Source organism: Amphiura filiformis, chromosome 1 (assembly GCF_039555335.1).
Source record: "Amphiura filiformis chromosome 1, Afil_fr2py, whole genome shotgun sequence".
Taxonomy (NCBI): Eukaryota; Metazoa; Echinodermata; class Ophiuroidea; order Amphilepidida; family Amphiuridae; genus Amphiura; species Amphiura filiformis.
The window spans coordinates 91,689,502-91,701,704 of NC_092628.1; the positions used below are offsets into that span (position 1 = coordinate 91,689,502).

At 35.2% G+C, this 12,203-nt stretch overlaps 1 protein-coding gene across 1 annotated transcript in view; it reads right to left on the bottom strand.

Moving 5' to 3' along the window:
* Nucleotides 1-12,203, bottom strand: part of LOC140157512 (ankyrin repeat and fibronectin type-III domain-containing protein 1-like) — a 261,195-nt gene that overhangs the window by 35,368 nt on the left and 213,624 nt on the right. The window contains 2 exon segments of the mRNA XM_072180736.1: nucleotides 175-323; nucleotides 920-1,041. Coding sequence (XP_072036837.1) covers nucleotides 175-323; nucleotides 920-1,041 — 271 coding nt within the window.

A 12,203-nucleotide genomic window follows, 5' to 3' on the forward strand; every position in this document is an offset into this window, starting at 1 on the left:
AGAATGTATTTGGTCAATACATAACATATAAATGATAAAAATGTTTTCACAAATAACAAGTCAGTTAATTGATATTTCATAAATAGTAAGGATCGACCAAGCATTGATAGTTGATTGACAGATCAAACAGATTTGGTTCCATTGCCACATCAGGAAATTAATTGATCATCTTACCTATCCACACTAACAGAGCGTTGTCTGCAAGGCAGTTTGTCTCCTGTAAGCCTATCATTACTTCCTCTTTTTTCTCCCTTCTGGCTAAGACGCCGTGCCAGCTTGACAAGGCTACCATTGCTGCGACTAGATTTGTCAACTTCCGGAGTCTGTATTAGAAAACAGATAAGAGTTTCATCATTATAACACACCTGTAAGCTGCTATATATTAAACACAGTCCACACAAGTAGGCCTATATGATGAAAATTTCCATCATTGGGCCAGTTTGAAGCATGATCATATCATAATTGCCTACAAATATTTTATGTGTGTCTCCATTTCATTGTAAAAATGTTTACTCAATTTACTGGATGCACATCGTATTGTAAATCGACTGAATTATATGGAAGACTTACAATGTGCTGTAGTATCTTTTTGTACGAAACCAATCCTTGATGTTTGTCTCAGCTTGAACCTGAATGTTTGCACAATGCACATACTTGTGCAGAAAAAGTGTGAAGCAAAATATTCACAAATGTTTATCCACATGAAGATTAGAAACACTGTCACTTTCTATTCTGTGAAATTTGAACAAAATGCATAATTCTGTTTACCGATTTATAAGTAGTGTCCTGTAAATTGACGCCTTTAACATTAATATATGGAATGTTAAAATTAATCTGTAGTGTTGTAAAGCCCACCTTTTGGTACTGATTACGTATATACTTCAAGTCACAAGATTGTAAAAATGATTTTTAATCTTACCAAAGATCTTGGAGAAAGTGGATAATACAGCTGCGTTGAACTTCCTGCAAAAGGCGTGTCATCAAGTGAGGGCGCTGGAGGTGGATTTGCTGTCTCATCATCTGCTAGACGCCATGCTGCGCCTTGAAAGAAACAAAAACATTGATATACAAAACCTTATTAGAAATATTTACAACTTTTAAGTGCATGTATCAGTACTGAAACAAAATGCTAATTTAATATCAATTTTATCATATAATCTGAAAGATATTTCTAGCAAAATACAATACACTTAATCAAATATGAGTGCATTCACCAATAACTGTCTGTACCACTTTTTATCAGGATAAAATGATGATTTGGTTGAGGAACATGTAAGATGAACCATGGATCCTGATACTGTCTTTGTTGAGACAAAATGACAGCATGCATATTTTGTGAAGTTTCTGATGGGGCATCAGCCATTGATAAAAGGACATTTGCCAATTTTTACTTCAATTGTGGAACATGCCAACCATAGGCTCCCTCTCTCGCTGCCTCAGTGAGACATGGTCTTACAATGTACTTAGGTCAATCTCACATTGTCACTTGATGATATTTAAGCAGTGTGAACAAAAACGTGTGTCTGTAAAACAAGGAAGCCATTTGCTTAAATTAGGTGACACCAGATAAGAAATCTTACAATTTCAAAGATTGAAACCTGAAGAACTAGTTACAGGATTCTTAATATGAACATTTAATTAACACGTAGGTGGTCAGTTTCTACCTATTGTATTGTGTTTCTTTGTGTGACAATGAATAAGCAGGAAATGTAACAAGATTCACATCCTCTCACCAAGAGGTGATACAGAGGTGGTGGATGTATGTCTTCAAAACAAGAAGATATGAGACAATAAAACTAATTTGTTGAGAGTATCATACTAAATAATTGATCAGAACTTGATTCACTATCATTTTTAATACATAATAGCCCATTCCGATATTGAACCTAGAACACTTGATCTGATTTGCTATCAAATGGAAGAGAGTAAATGAGAAAATACTGTGTGAGGTGCTCCCTCCAAAAGAACGTTCAGAAGCTAATCAGCAACCAAAATTATATTGCATTACACAATGGAGAATAGCTTACCTATTGTAATCATTGGTGGCACATGTTTATTGGCCATTCTCCTGCGATACCTCATACTAGGACTCATATTCTGAGGCACATGGCCCATGATGATTGTATCTCCCTCACTGGTCATGAGGATGATTTGAGCAGGCATCACCTGCTTATCTCATTCAATCACACTGTTGATTATGTTTCAATCATACAAAAAACCTGCCAATGTCTTTCAAATAATGACTGCCAATGATGACTGCCAGATGCTATGAAACTAGTATCCAAAACAAGCTGATACTACTGAAGTATGATGATGTGTTGAGTGATATTTGACACAAGATGACCAATGGTACAAATCTATTGAACACTTTTGTTTTAAGAATTTCAAAACTTTAGTAGAAGCAAAGTAACAGGTGTTTAGTCATTCACTTAGTTTAAGTGTTCGTAGTACACTGGCATGGTCTCACTGCAAATCCTACAAAAGTCCAATGACAGAAAGGAAAGACAACCAAATCCAAAAGCAATTCATTAACTTGGTGCACCAGTATCCATAACTCAGTTTACTACGTCTTCAGCACAATAAAGTTGATGCTGGGCTCGAAACAAGAAGCTTACGAGGTGTCCGTCTGAATTAGATAACTAGCATGACTTCAAAGATTTCTGCCAGGCAATGTGAGCCAGCTATAACTTATATTCCTATTTCCCATAAGACCTAGCCATTAGTGGTTCAGTGTGTAACTAGATTGCCCTGCTAATTCCCAATGGAAGCTACTTAGTACACTTTACTCGCCACTACACTACTCTACTCCGTTGTTAAGTGCCTTGTCTGCCCGTAAGCCTACTATGACCAGTCCTACGCCAGCTACTCTGTCACGTGAGTTGGAACTCTACAAACCTGCTAATATGAACAATCTGACAAGACTTTATAATAACAGCTGCCACCTCAACAGATTAGGGTTAGGTTTGGATAAGCACCGGGGGAAAAGGTGATTTTCGAAGTAAAAAAACATACCTTGATTTTCCAAAAAACATGATTTCCTGATAAATGCAAAAAAGTTGTTTTTCCTTCAAAAATTGAAAAAAAAGAAAGATTATTATAGTTGGGCAGTTGGACAGATTGACCAAGACGTTAAGCTTAAGCCTAATTTGTACGATGACAGATTGAGAAGTTACAGTATTCAACATAGGAGCTATTATGTGTGGCTCTGTAGATACAAGCTTTATACCTTGCACCTTACATTTATTTGCTGCTTTATATCCTCATGGAGCACTGATCAAACTATTCAACCACTGTTCATCAGCATATGTACACATCAAGCAGATCTATAATGGCCAGTTTAAATTTGACTTTCCTCTTTTATGGCTTTCTATATCAAATATATTATAAATTAAATCTGAGCTTCTTGCCTTTTTAGCACAATGTCAGAATATGACACAGTTTAACACAAGATGCAAGGCCTGGTATATATTTGACACATACACCCAGGTGTATGTAATGCATGAACAAATGGTCATTTACTGCTATGGCTTTACATCCACTCCATTCCATTTGATAAATTGCAATCTTCAGTAGATAGCAATGGAAAATACCATCTTCAGTAGATTGAATACAGATATATACTGCTATGAGAGGTGAGATCAATAGCACTATTTTCCTGAGGGGCGGAGCCCCGAATGAAAATAGTATTAATTGATCTCAACGAAGGACCATAGTTTTAACCAGAACCTCGAATAGGCAGTATATATTTGTTTTATATACTTCATTAATATATTCTTTGTTCATTTATTGGTTAAAAGAAATTATTCAACATTTGGGCTCTCCTGCTTCTATCCTAATACAGCACAACCAATTTAAGCACAACTTATATTTTGCCCTTTAAACAAATCGACCAGGCTAAAATCGGGCTGACCAATTACAGAAGTGCAAAATCACGTTTTGGCAGTTGCGCACAGGTGAACTGTTCCGTCGCATAGGATGCACACCCATAGAAGATATGGTCAAAAGTATTATTTACAGCTTGGCGGTACTAATTACGGCTCATTCCAGGGCATTGAAAATACTATTTCCGGCTTAGAGGTACTATTTACGGATGGGAGTACTAATGGTAGAACTATTTTTGGTCATGTGATCCACTTTTAACTAAATCAATCAACAAGAATATATTAATGAAGTATATAACAAGGGAAAATACTATATTCAGTAGATAGCAGTGGAATATACTATCTTCAATAGATAGCAAGAGAAAATACTATCTTCAGAAGATAGCAAGGGAAAATACTATCTTTAGTGGATAGCAAGACAAATGCTATCTTTAGTTGATAGCAATGGTAAATACTATTGTCAGATAAGAGTAAGCAAAAATACTATCTTCAGTAGATAGCAAGAGAAAATACTATCTTCAGTAGATAGCAAGAGAAAATACTATCTTCAGTAGATAGTAAGAGAAAATACTATCTTCAGTAGATAGTAAGAGAAAATACTATCTTCAGTAGATAGCAAGGGAAAATACTATCTTCAGTAGATAGCAAGGAAAATACTAGATCCAATAATGTTTTTAAACATTAATGGTTTAAAAACCACATTTGCAATAAATGTCATGAATGACACTTTGTGTTTTATCACAATTTATGAAATAGAAGGGTCAAGATGAAAAACTATAAAGTAATACCTTCCTGAACATTTTGTACACTTTAAAAACAGGCCAAGAAATTTGTTGTAGTACTTTCAACATGCTTTGAGTACCTCTTATAAGTTTGTTCCTTCAATCAAATGCATTTGGGGGAAATCCCCTAATTCTGTAGGGGCTGCAGTAGAATGTTTGCTCGCAAGTCTGATTATCCATGTCATTCCTAGGGCAGTGAGTATTTCAAGTGTCTTTGTTTCATGCTATGCTCACATGTTGATGTTTCAAGCAGCTTTTCCATACATGATCATTTGCAGAGATATTTCTTGACATTTAGTAAGAATTCAGATCAGGTGGTGAAGGTCAGACTAACTGGACCAGGTGGTATGCGCCGTGCATTCTCTAAATTCAGTAAATTTCCATCATCAACCGTGTAATTGAATGGGATTATTTTGAAATTTTAAAACGCTTGAAATATCACAAACAAATAGGCCTATGTTAATAAATAATATAAATACAAGCTAAAACCGTTGGGGTTCGATAATGAACCCCACAAAACTAACCGAGTATATGGAAAATGCCATACGGCCGGGCGGTTTCACAAGTTGCCGGCTCTATCATGCCACTCGCCGCCTGAGCTGGACCTTGCATAGTTTCAGTTCAGCAGCTGCTTGTTTTTATTTTCTGTAGCTTTGAACTCAGAGAAAATCTAGTTGACTATTTAATTAAAGGAGATTTTTTGAGGTTAATTTCAGAACAATAAAATATTAAATTGGTTAGATTTTATAATTGTGACTATTTAATTAAAGGAGAATTTTTGAGGTTAATATCAGAACAATAAAATAATTGGTTAGATTTTCTGATTGATCCCGAGGGAAGCAGCCCCAAAGGATATTCTCAGGTCACTTTTCACTTTTTTTAAATTCAATTTACGTCACATTTTCTTCCTTTAAATTTGAAAAAAAAAAACCACAATTTTAACTGTATCTTTGGTTTCCCCTGTAAAAAATGGAATAGCCATGTAAGGAAATACACCTAGCGACCAATTACACTAGCACGCAATCATGTGATGTCCAAATATGGCGGCCAACATCTGTATAAATTGTTCGAATGCATAACATGTCATGCAACACGGTCATTGTAAAGCGTACTTTTAGCTACGTTGCGATACGCAGTCATTATACTTTTCCAATTACCTGCATTTGAGTTCGCGTATTTAAAAGTTAAAACTAAACCTTAACACAGCTCTTTACTGCTATAGAAAAAATATTAAATTCGTGGACATCGTGGAACATTCAACTACGCTTGTTACTCCTCGACTAATCATGCTAACTACACGCGCGTACAACGCTACTCTACGCGTCCATATTAGCTATCTGCGTACAACTGCTTACTACGCACAGCCACGCAAAGAGTATGTTCCATGATGTACACAAATTTGATAATTTTTCTATAATTAAAGTTATGTGACCCGATTGACAGTCTCATCCCCATTTTTCTTCATCAAAACTGTAATTCTGGTATCAGAAGAAAGCTCGTATTTTTCTCATTACCCCAGTAATATTTAATGCCCTAGGTATGCTTTGTTTAGATGATGTGAACAAAAAATGTGGTGAACTGTGGCAGAGAAGATGAGAATACATCATCTCATCTTTCCTGATTGTGATAACCACCACAGAAGTGTTATGTACTATCCTACAGGGCAACTCAAATTTTGGAAACACCATGCACATCATGTCATAATGAGACTTAAGACAACCAAAATAGCTTGTAATGTGTGCCTTTACAACAGATTGTTCCTTCCTCTGACTAATAAAGCAAATCAACAAATCTACATCATTCTATATTTAGCAAAGTTTTCTATTTTAAGCAATTTTTCCAGTTTGAGGCTCCTCATATTAAGTAATATGTACATAAAGTAAGATGGGAGCAAATTTAGAATAGTGTAGTAAGTTGACAGGATAGAGTTGGCGACATGATGGAGCTGTATGCTTAAGACAAGGACCTGGAGTGACTGTAAGTATTAATGCACAACATGCTGCTATAGTCTATATATCTACCTTGCGTCACCGGCACTAGCTTTGAAGTTCAGCGTGTTCTGCGTTAGCTTAGTGTCACTTGGTGCGTGTACATACTTTTACGCGCGTGATCAACGTGACGCATATGTGCACGCCAGAAACCACGCTAGGCCAACACAACACATGCTTAACTTCAATGCGGACTATAATGGGTTCATCAATTACCATCAGTCAACAGCTGGAATGTAAGAACCATTGTCTCAGAGTGAGCATGTTTGTACCCTTATAAATGTTCAATAAGTTTAATGTTTTTGTCTCTACAAAAAAAAATATATTATTCTAATACTTCAATATAATGTCAACACAGTTGACAACAATAGTTCTTCACACAAAGGGTTATTAATGGAGCATGTAATAGAAAGTACTCCGACTAAGTACTCGACTGGCTCCCCAGGTCCGCTCTCTCTCGCTATTTCGGACAAGATATTATTTCTATATTTAGTCTTTTTTTTGAGATAAAAAGTTGAAAGGTTTGAACTCATCCACTTGAAACCTAATATAAATCACCACAGCTTACAAAGGGTATTAATTAACTTGGTAAATTGGTTGCAACTTTCCATATTTCCAGTTGATAGCACAACTTGGTTTGCTTAATCACTTCCAACACCCTTCTAAAACACACAGAAAGATTGCTATCTTCAGTAGAAAGCATTTATATACTCCCATGTCTAATACACATATCTACTCCCTATTCCAGAAATTACAGAACTGTTGTATTTGGATTAAAAAATATTAGCCAGCTTTGCTAAATAAAACATAGCTAAATCTTTATCCTTTAGTTAGCACTTACTGGCAATAAAAGTTGAATAAAAGTCAAATTTTAATATTCAATTTTTTGGAAATAAGAGCAAAAAACATGCATTTTTAATATGTTTTTCATTATACCCAATTCAAGCCCAATTTGGATCTACAACGATGGTGCTATGTATACTCGAACAGAGCACTGCTTGGGCCACCTTCTTTTTTTTTTTTGTATGGGTAGAGTGGGCAAAATAATAAGATTTATTTGAGATTACAAGACACACTTTTAACAAATCAATGAACAAGAATATGCAAATGAAATACATACTTAGTTCTCTTTTTGAGTACTTTAAGTCCAATTTATACCCCCCCCCCCTCATTGCTATGAATGATACATAAATATCCCAAATCACATCTATTTCAGTGATTTAGGATTTTTTAACAAGCAAACTAGGTCTAAGTTCAAATGTTTTGGCTACAAAATCTGTCTCACTGAACTTTTTTCCTTACGGTACTAGTTGGATTGACATACAAAACCAGAGATTCAACAAAGTTATAGTGTTCTTGTGACTTCCGTGATTGGTACACGCTGTAACAGGCTGTACTAGTGGTACAAGTGACTTGACACAGGCAGTACTGACACTTAAGTAACACTTCGCCATTTTAAATCCAACATAAAGCAAGGAAATTGTCTATAATACAAGGGTTCTTCATTGTTTTAATATTTGTTTTGACCAGGTCACCCATTGTTATTTCCAGGAAGATTTGCATTGTGCTAAGAGTGCCTTGATTCTGTACCAGACAGTTACTCTCCAAATGGGCCATTCCTTTTGAAACCAATCCCTATGTGGAAGATTTAGCTAAAATTTTCAAGAGGGAGCATAATTTCAATTTGAAACTCACTTCAGTTATGGAAGTATAGATAAAGCCATAAACAGAGGGAATATGGGTTTCAAAATAATTCCATTTGAAACACATACTCCCTCTGTGGAAGACTTTTCTTAAATTTTCCACAGGTATGGCAGATTTATGAATGGAAAAGCCTAATATAAATTTGGTGAAGTTTTATTTGCCTTGCTATCTACCAAAGATAGCGATTTCAATGATTTTAAAGAAACTTTAAACAATTTTTAAAAATATAATTTCACTGGTCAGTCAGACTGCTTCAGTAACTTACTGGTGTCAAATTCTACTACAGGGTATCCCTGAAAGAACTATATTGCTGGACACTTTTTTGGGTATTGTAGTGCCTGATCCAACCACAGCTAAATAGTTGATAGGGTTAAAGAATAAAACTGCTATCACATATTTTTTGAATTTTGACAATTGACTACTTTTTTAATCTTGACAATTGACTGCTCCGTTCTTGAAATATAAGCATCAAACTACCTCATTTCTAATCCATTCCACGGAGTCAAATATAAGCATCAAACTACCTCATTTCTAATCCATTCCACGGAGTCAAATATAAGCATCAAACTACCTCATTTCTAATCCATTCCACGGAGTCAAATATAAGCATCAAACTACCTCATTTCTAATCCATTCCACGGAGTCAAATATAAGCATCAAACTACCTCATATCTAATCCATTCCACGGAGTCAAATATCAATCAATGACAATAGGTGCCTCATGTGCCATGATTGGCATTCCTAATACAGATCCATGGAAAGGTTGGAAAATGAGGTAGGTTTTGTAAAATTCTTATTATTTCAAGAACAGTATGATCAATTGTCAAAATTCAAAAAGTATATGATAGCTGATTTATTTCTCAACTATATCATTTATTTAGTACTGTTTGGTTTGGGCGTTAAAATACCAAAGTTTTCGACGATACAATTCTTTCAGGGACACCCTGTAGTCCATCAGTCCAATATGTCACTATTTATAAAAATTGGTTGTCCAACCCAGGATATCGGCCCACTGTATTTTGAGCCCTGCCCGCATATAAACGAGCAGTCTCTAATTACCCATGTCAAATTATTGACCTTTAGCAATACCCACCATTTTGGATGTCACGAAGTAGGCGTTTGTTCATCCCCAGAACTTTCTTGAGTGCATAAATCCATCTTTCGTGAGCGGTGACTTTCATTCCGATGGTGTTGGTAAGAGAAAATGCAGGTGTGAGATAAGGTCTCACTACTACTGAAGCAAAGGAGAAATAACCAGAAACATATGTACAGAATATTCAACATTGAAATCATATATAACTTTGGTCACATCACTTAGCAGTCCATGGTATTTTTTTTCTAAGTTGACTAAAACAAAATATGGCAAAATGCTTTTCTACCCTGAAGTATAATATGAAGATACAATTTTGCAATAGTTCTGGATATATTACACCTAGTTTAAACTACATATGGATAATTATCATAGCTATTTTAATACTAAACTATGTGTTTTGCTAACTTAATGTTTTCTGCTGTTATCAATCACACAACTGACAATTTCCATCACATTGTCATTGTAGCCCCAAAACTTAACCCAAATTTTATCCACAAGAAATTTAGGGGATTTCACAATTTCTCTGAGTGATCCTTAAGTGGTGCTTGAGTGCTATCATCGTGTGGATGATACATTATGCGATTCTCCTCATTTTAATTCTATGACTGTCTGAATACGACTAAATGATCTATATTTGTATTTTCATTTTTATTGACCTCATCTACATCTACTAGGATACTCAGTAAAGTTGCCAAGGCAATATCTGACTGAGAAAACAATACTGACCCGGTCATCAGACACGGATCAAAAACTGACAAACTCATTTTTATTGAAAAAAAAATATAACTAGATACCAAACTCCATGATTCAACAATGTATTCATTTCATCATTCTGAACAATTGAAATTATGAACAATTCAGAAACCTTATGATTTCAAATTCAATTCTTCTATTGCATAATTCAGAACAATTCAGAAATATAAATACATACAAAACTTCCGTGATTCAACATTGTATTTATTTCATCATTCTGAACAATTCAGAAACCTTATGATTTCAAATTCAATTCTTCTATTGCATAATTCAGAACAATTCAGAAATATAAATACATACAAAACTTCCGTGATTCAACATTGTATTTATTTCATCATTCCGAACAATTCAGAAACCTTATGATTGACATTACTTTCAAATTCAATTCTTCTATTGCGTAAGATCTATATGTGATTGATTAATTGGCTCCTGCAGAGACATCCCTTATTTCTGGTTGGATTCAAACAATACACTCTCACTACCAAGGTTTCTCATTAACCCTAACATAACATGGACCATGGTTTTTTCTATCGGAAGGCAGAGAAGAAACCAAAAAAACGACAGAAGATGAACAAAGATTGCATTTGGTACCCCCCGGAATCGACCCTGAGACCCCTCAGGTGCCACGCACATGATCACCGACCTCATGCCATGGAGGATTCACTGGCCCGCCAGCGATTTGGTGCATATATATATATATATATGACTTAAGGTGATTGCGCAATGGCATCACATGGCATGCATGCATGCGCAGTGATTTTCCTTGTAAGATTTTATAGTGTTAGGGTTAACCAGGTGGTTAAATCCAGTTAAAACCTGGTTTCAACCAGGCAGATCTATTCCACTTAAAGTGGTCAAATATGTATAGTCCAAACTTATTCTGTTATATGGGTCAGACCGTCATCATCCCTCTATATCTTAGTGTCAAAAATTGCTGTGATAATACGTCAAATCCACTCCTTCTTCAACAGCTATACACGATATGAGATACTGCAGCGTTTTCCATTCATACACGTTTTTACGACCTGCGCATGCTCAGTACTGCATATGACCTTGCCATTACATGAAAATTTGATTTGTTGTCAGGTAAAACTCAGGTTTTGTTTTCAATACACTAACTGGAAGTTCAATAGAATTGAAGTTAAATGGAATTGAATACATCTCTACATCTGAGTTTGTACTTCATCACTGAACGATCTAGCGATCGGTTTCTAGCCAATCAGATAGGACTCCTTTTCTTGCGTTCGAAAAAGCGAGCTACCTAATTGGTGAAATTCCAATTGCCCGGCGCTCATCAATGGAGTATTAGGGTGTGATTCATTGCAGGGAAAAATTATTATTTACCTGTGGGTGTAAATCTGATCTATACCAAATAATTAAAGGTCTTCACAAACTAATTCTAGACTAGTTCAGAAGTGATTAAATATGCATATTTAAGAGACATTCAGCATTATTAAAGCCATAATGTTCAGAAATTGGTTAATTCTTTTCAAACCTGATTTTTGATGTATATTAATTTGCAATATGCTCCAACTCACACCTAAAAATAGAATTAGCCCAACTTTATTGTGTTTGTAGGTCAACAGAGCAATTAACCAGGGATTGTTATTTCGGCTTAAAATGGACAGAAACTCTTCCTGACAGTTGTTACTGATACTATTTCACCATTTTGGATAAAGAATAACAAAATTGATATTAATTTACACCCTGCCAGGGTGAAACCTCCTTTCTTCATTATTTAATGTATAGTTGGCCACTAGGACACAGTAAGAGAGTATGCAATCATGACTAGGTGAGATTACCCATGCACTAACTGTGAACTCAGGTAGTACAATGGTCTCTCTTGTAATCATGAGGTTTGAAGATCCAAGAATGCATTTTTTTTTTTTTTTTTATTTTAGATATATTCACAAATATTGTTGAAATTAGGGTAAAATCATATTTTTATATTTCCTAGTACATACATTTTAAGCATTATAATGTGTGCTATCTTCAGTAGATA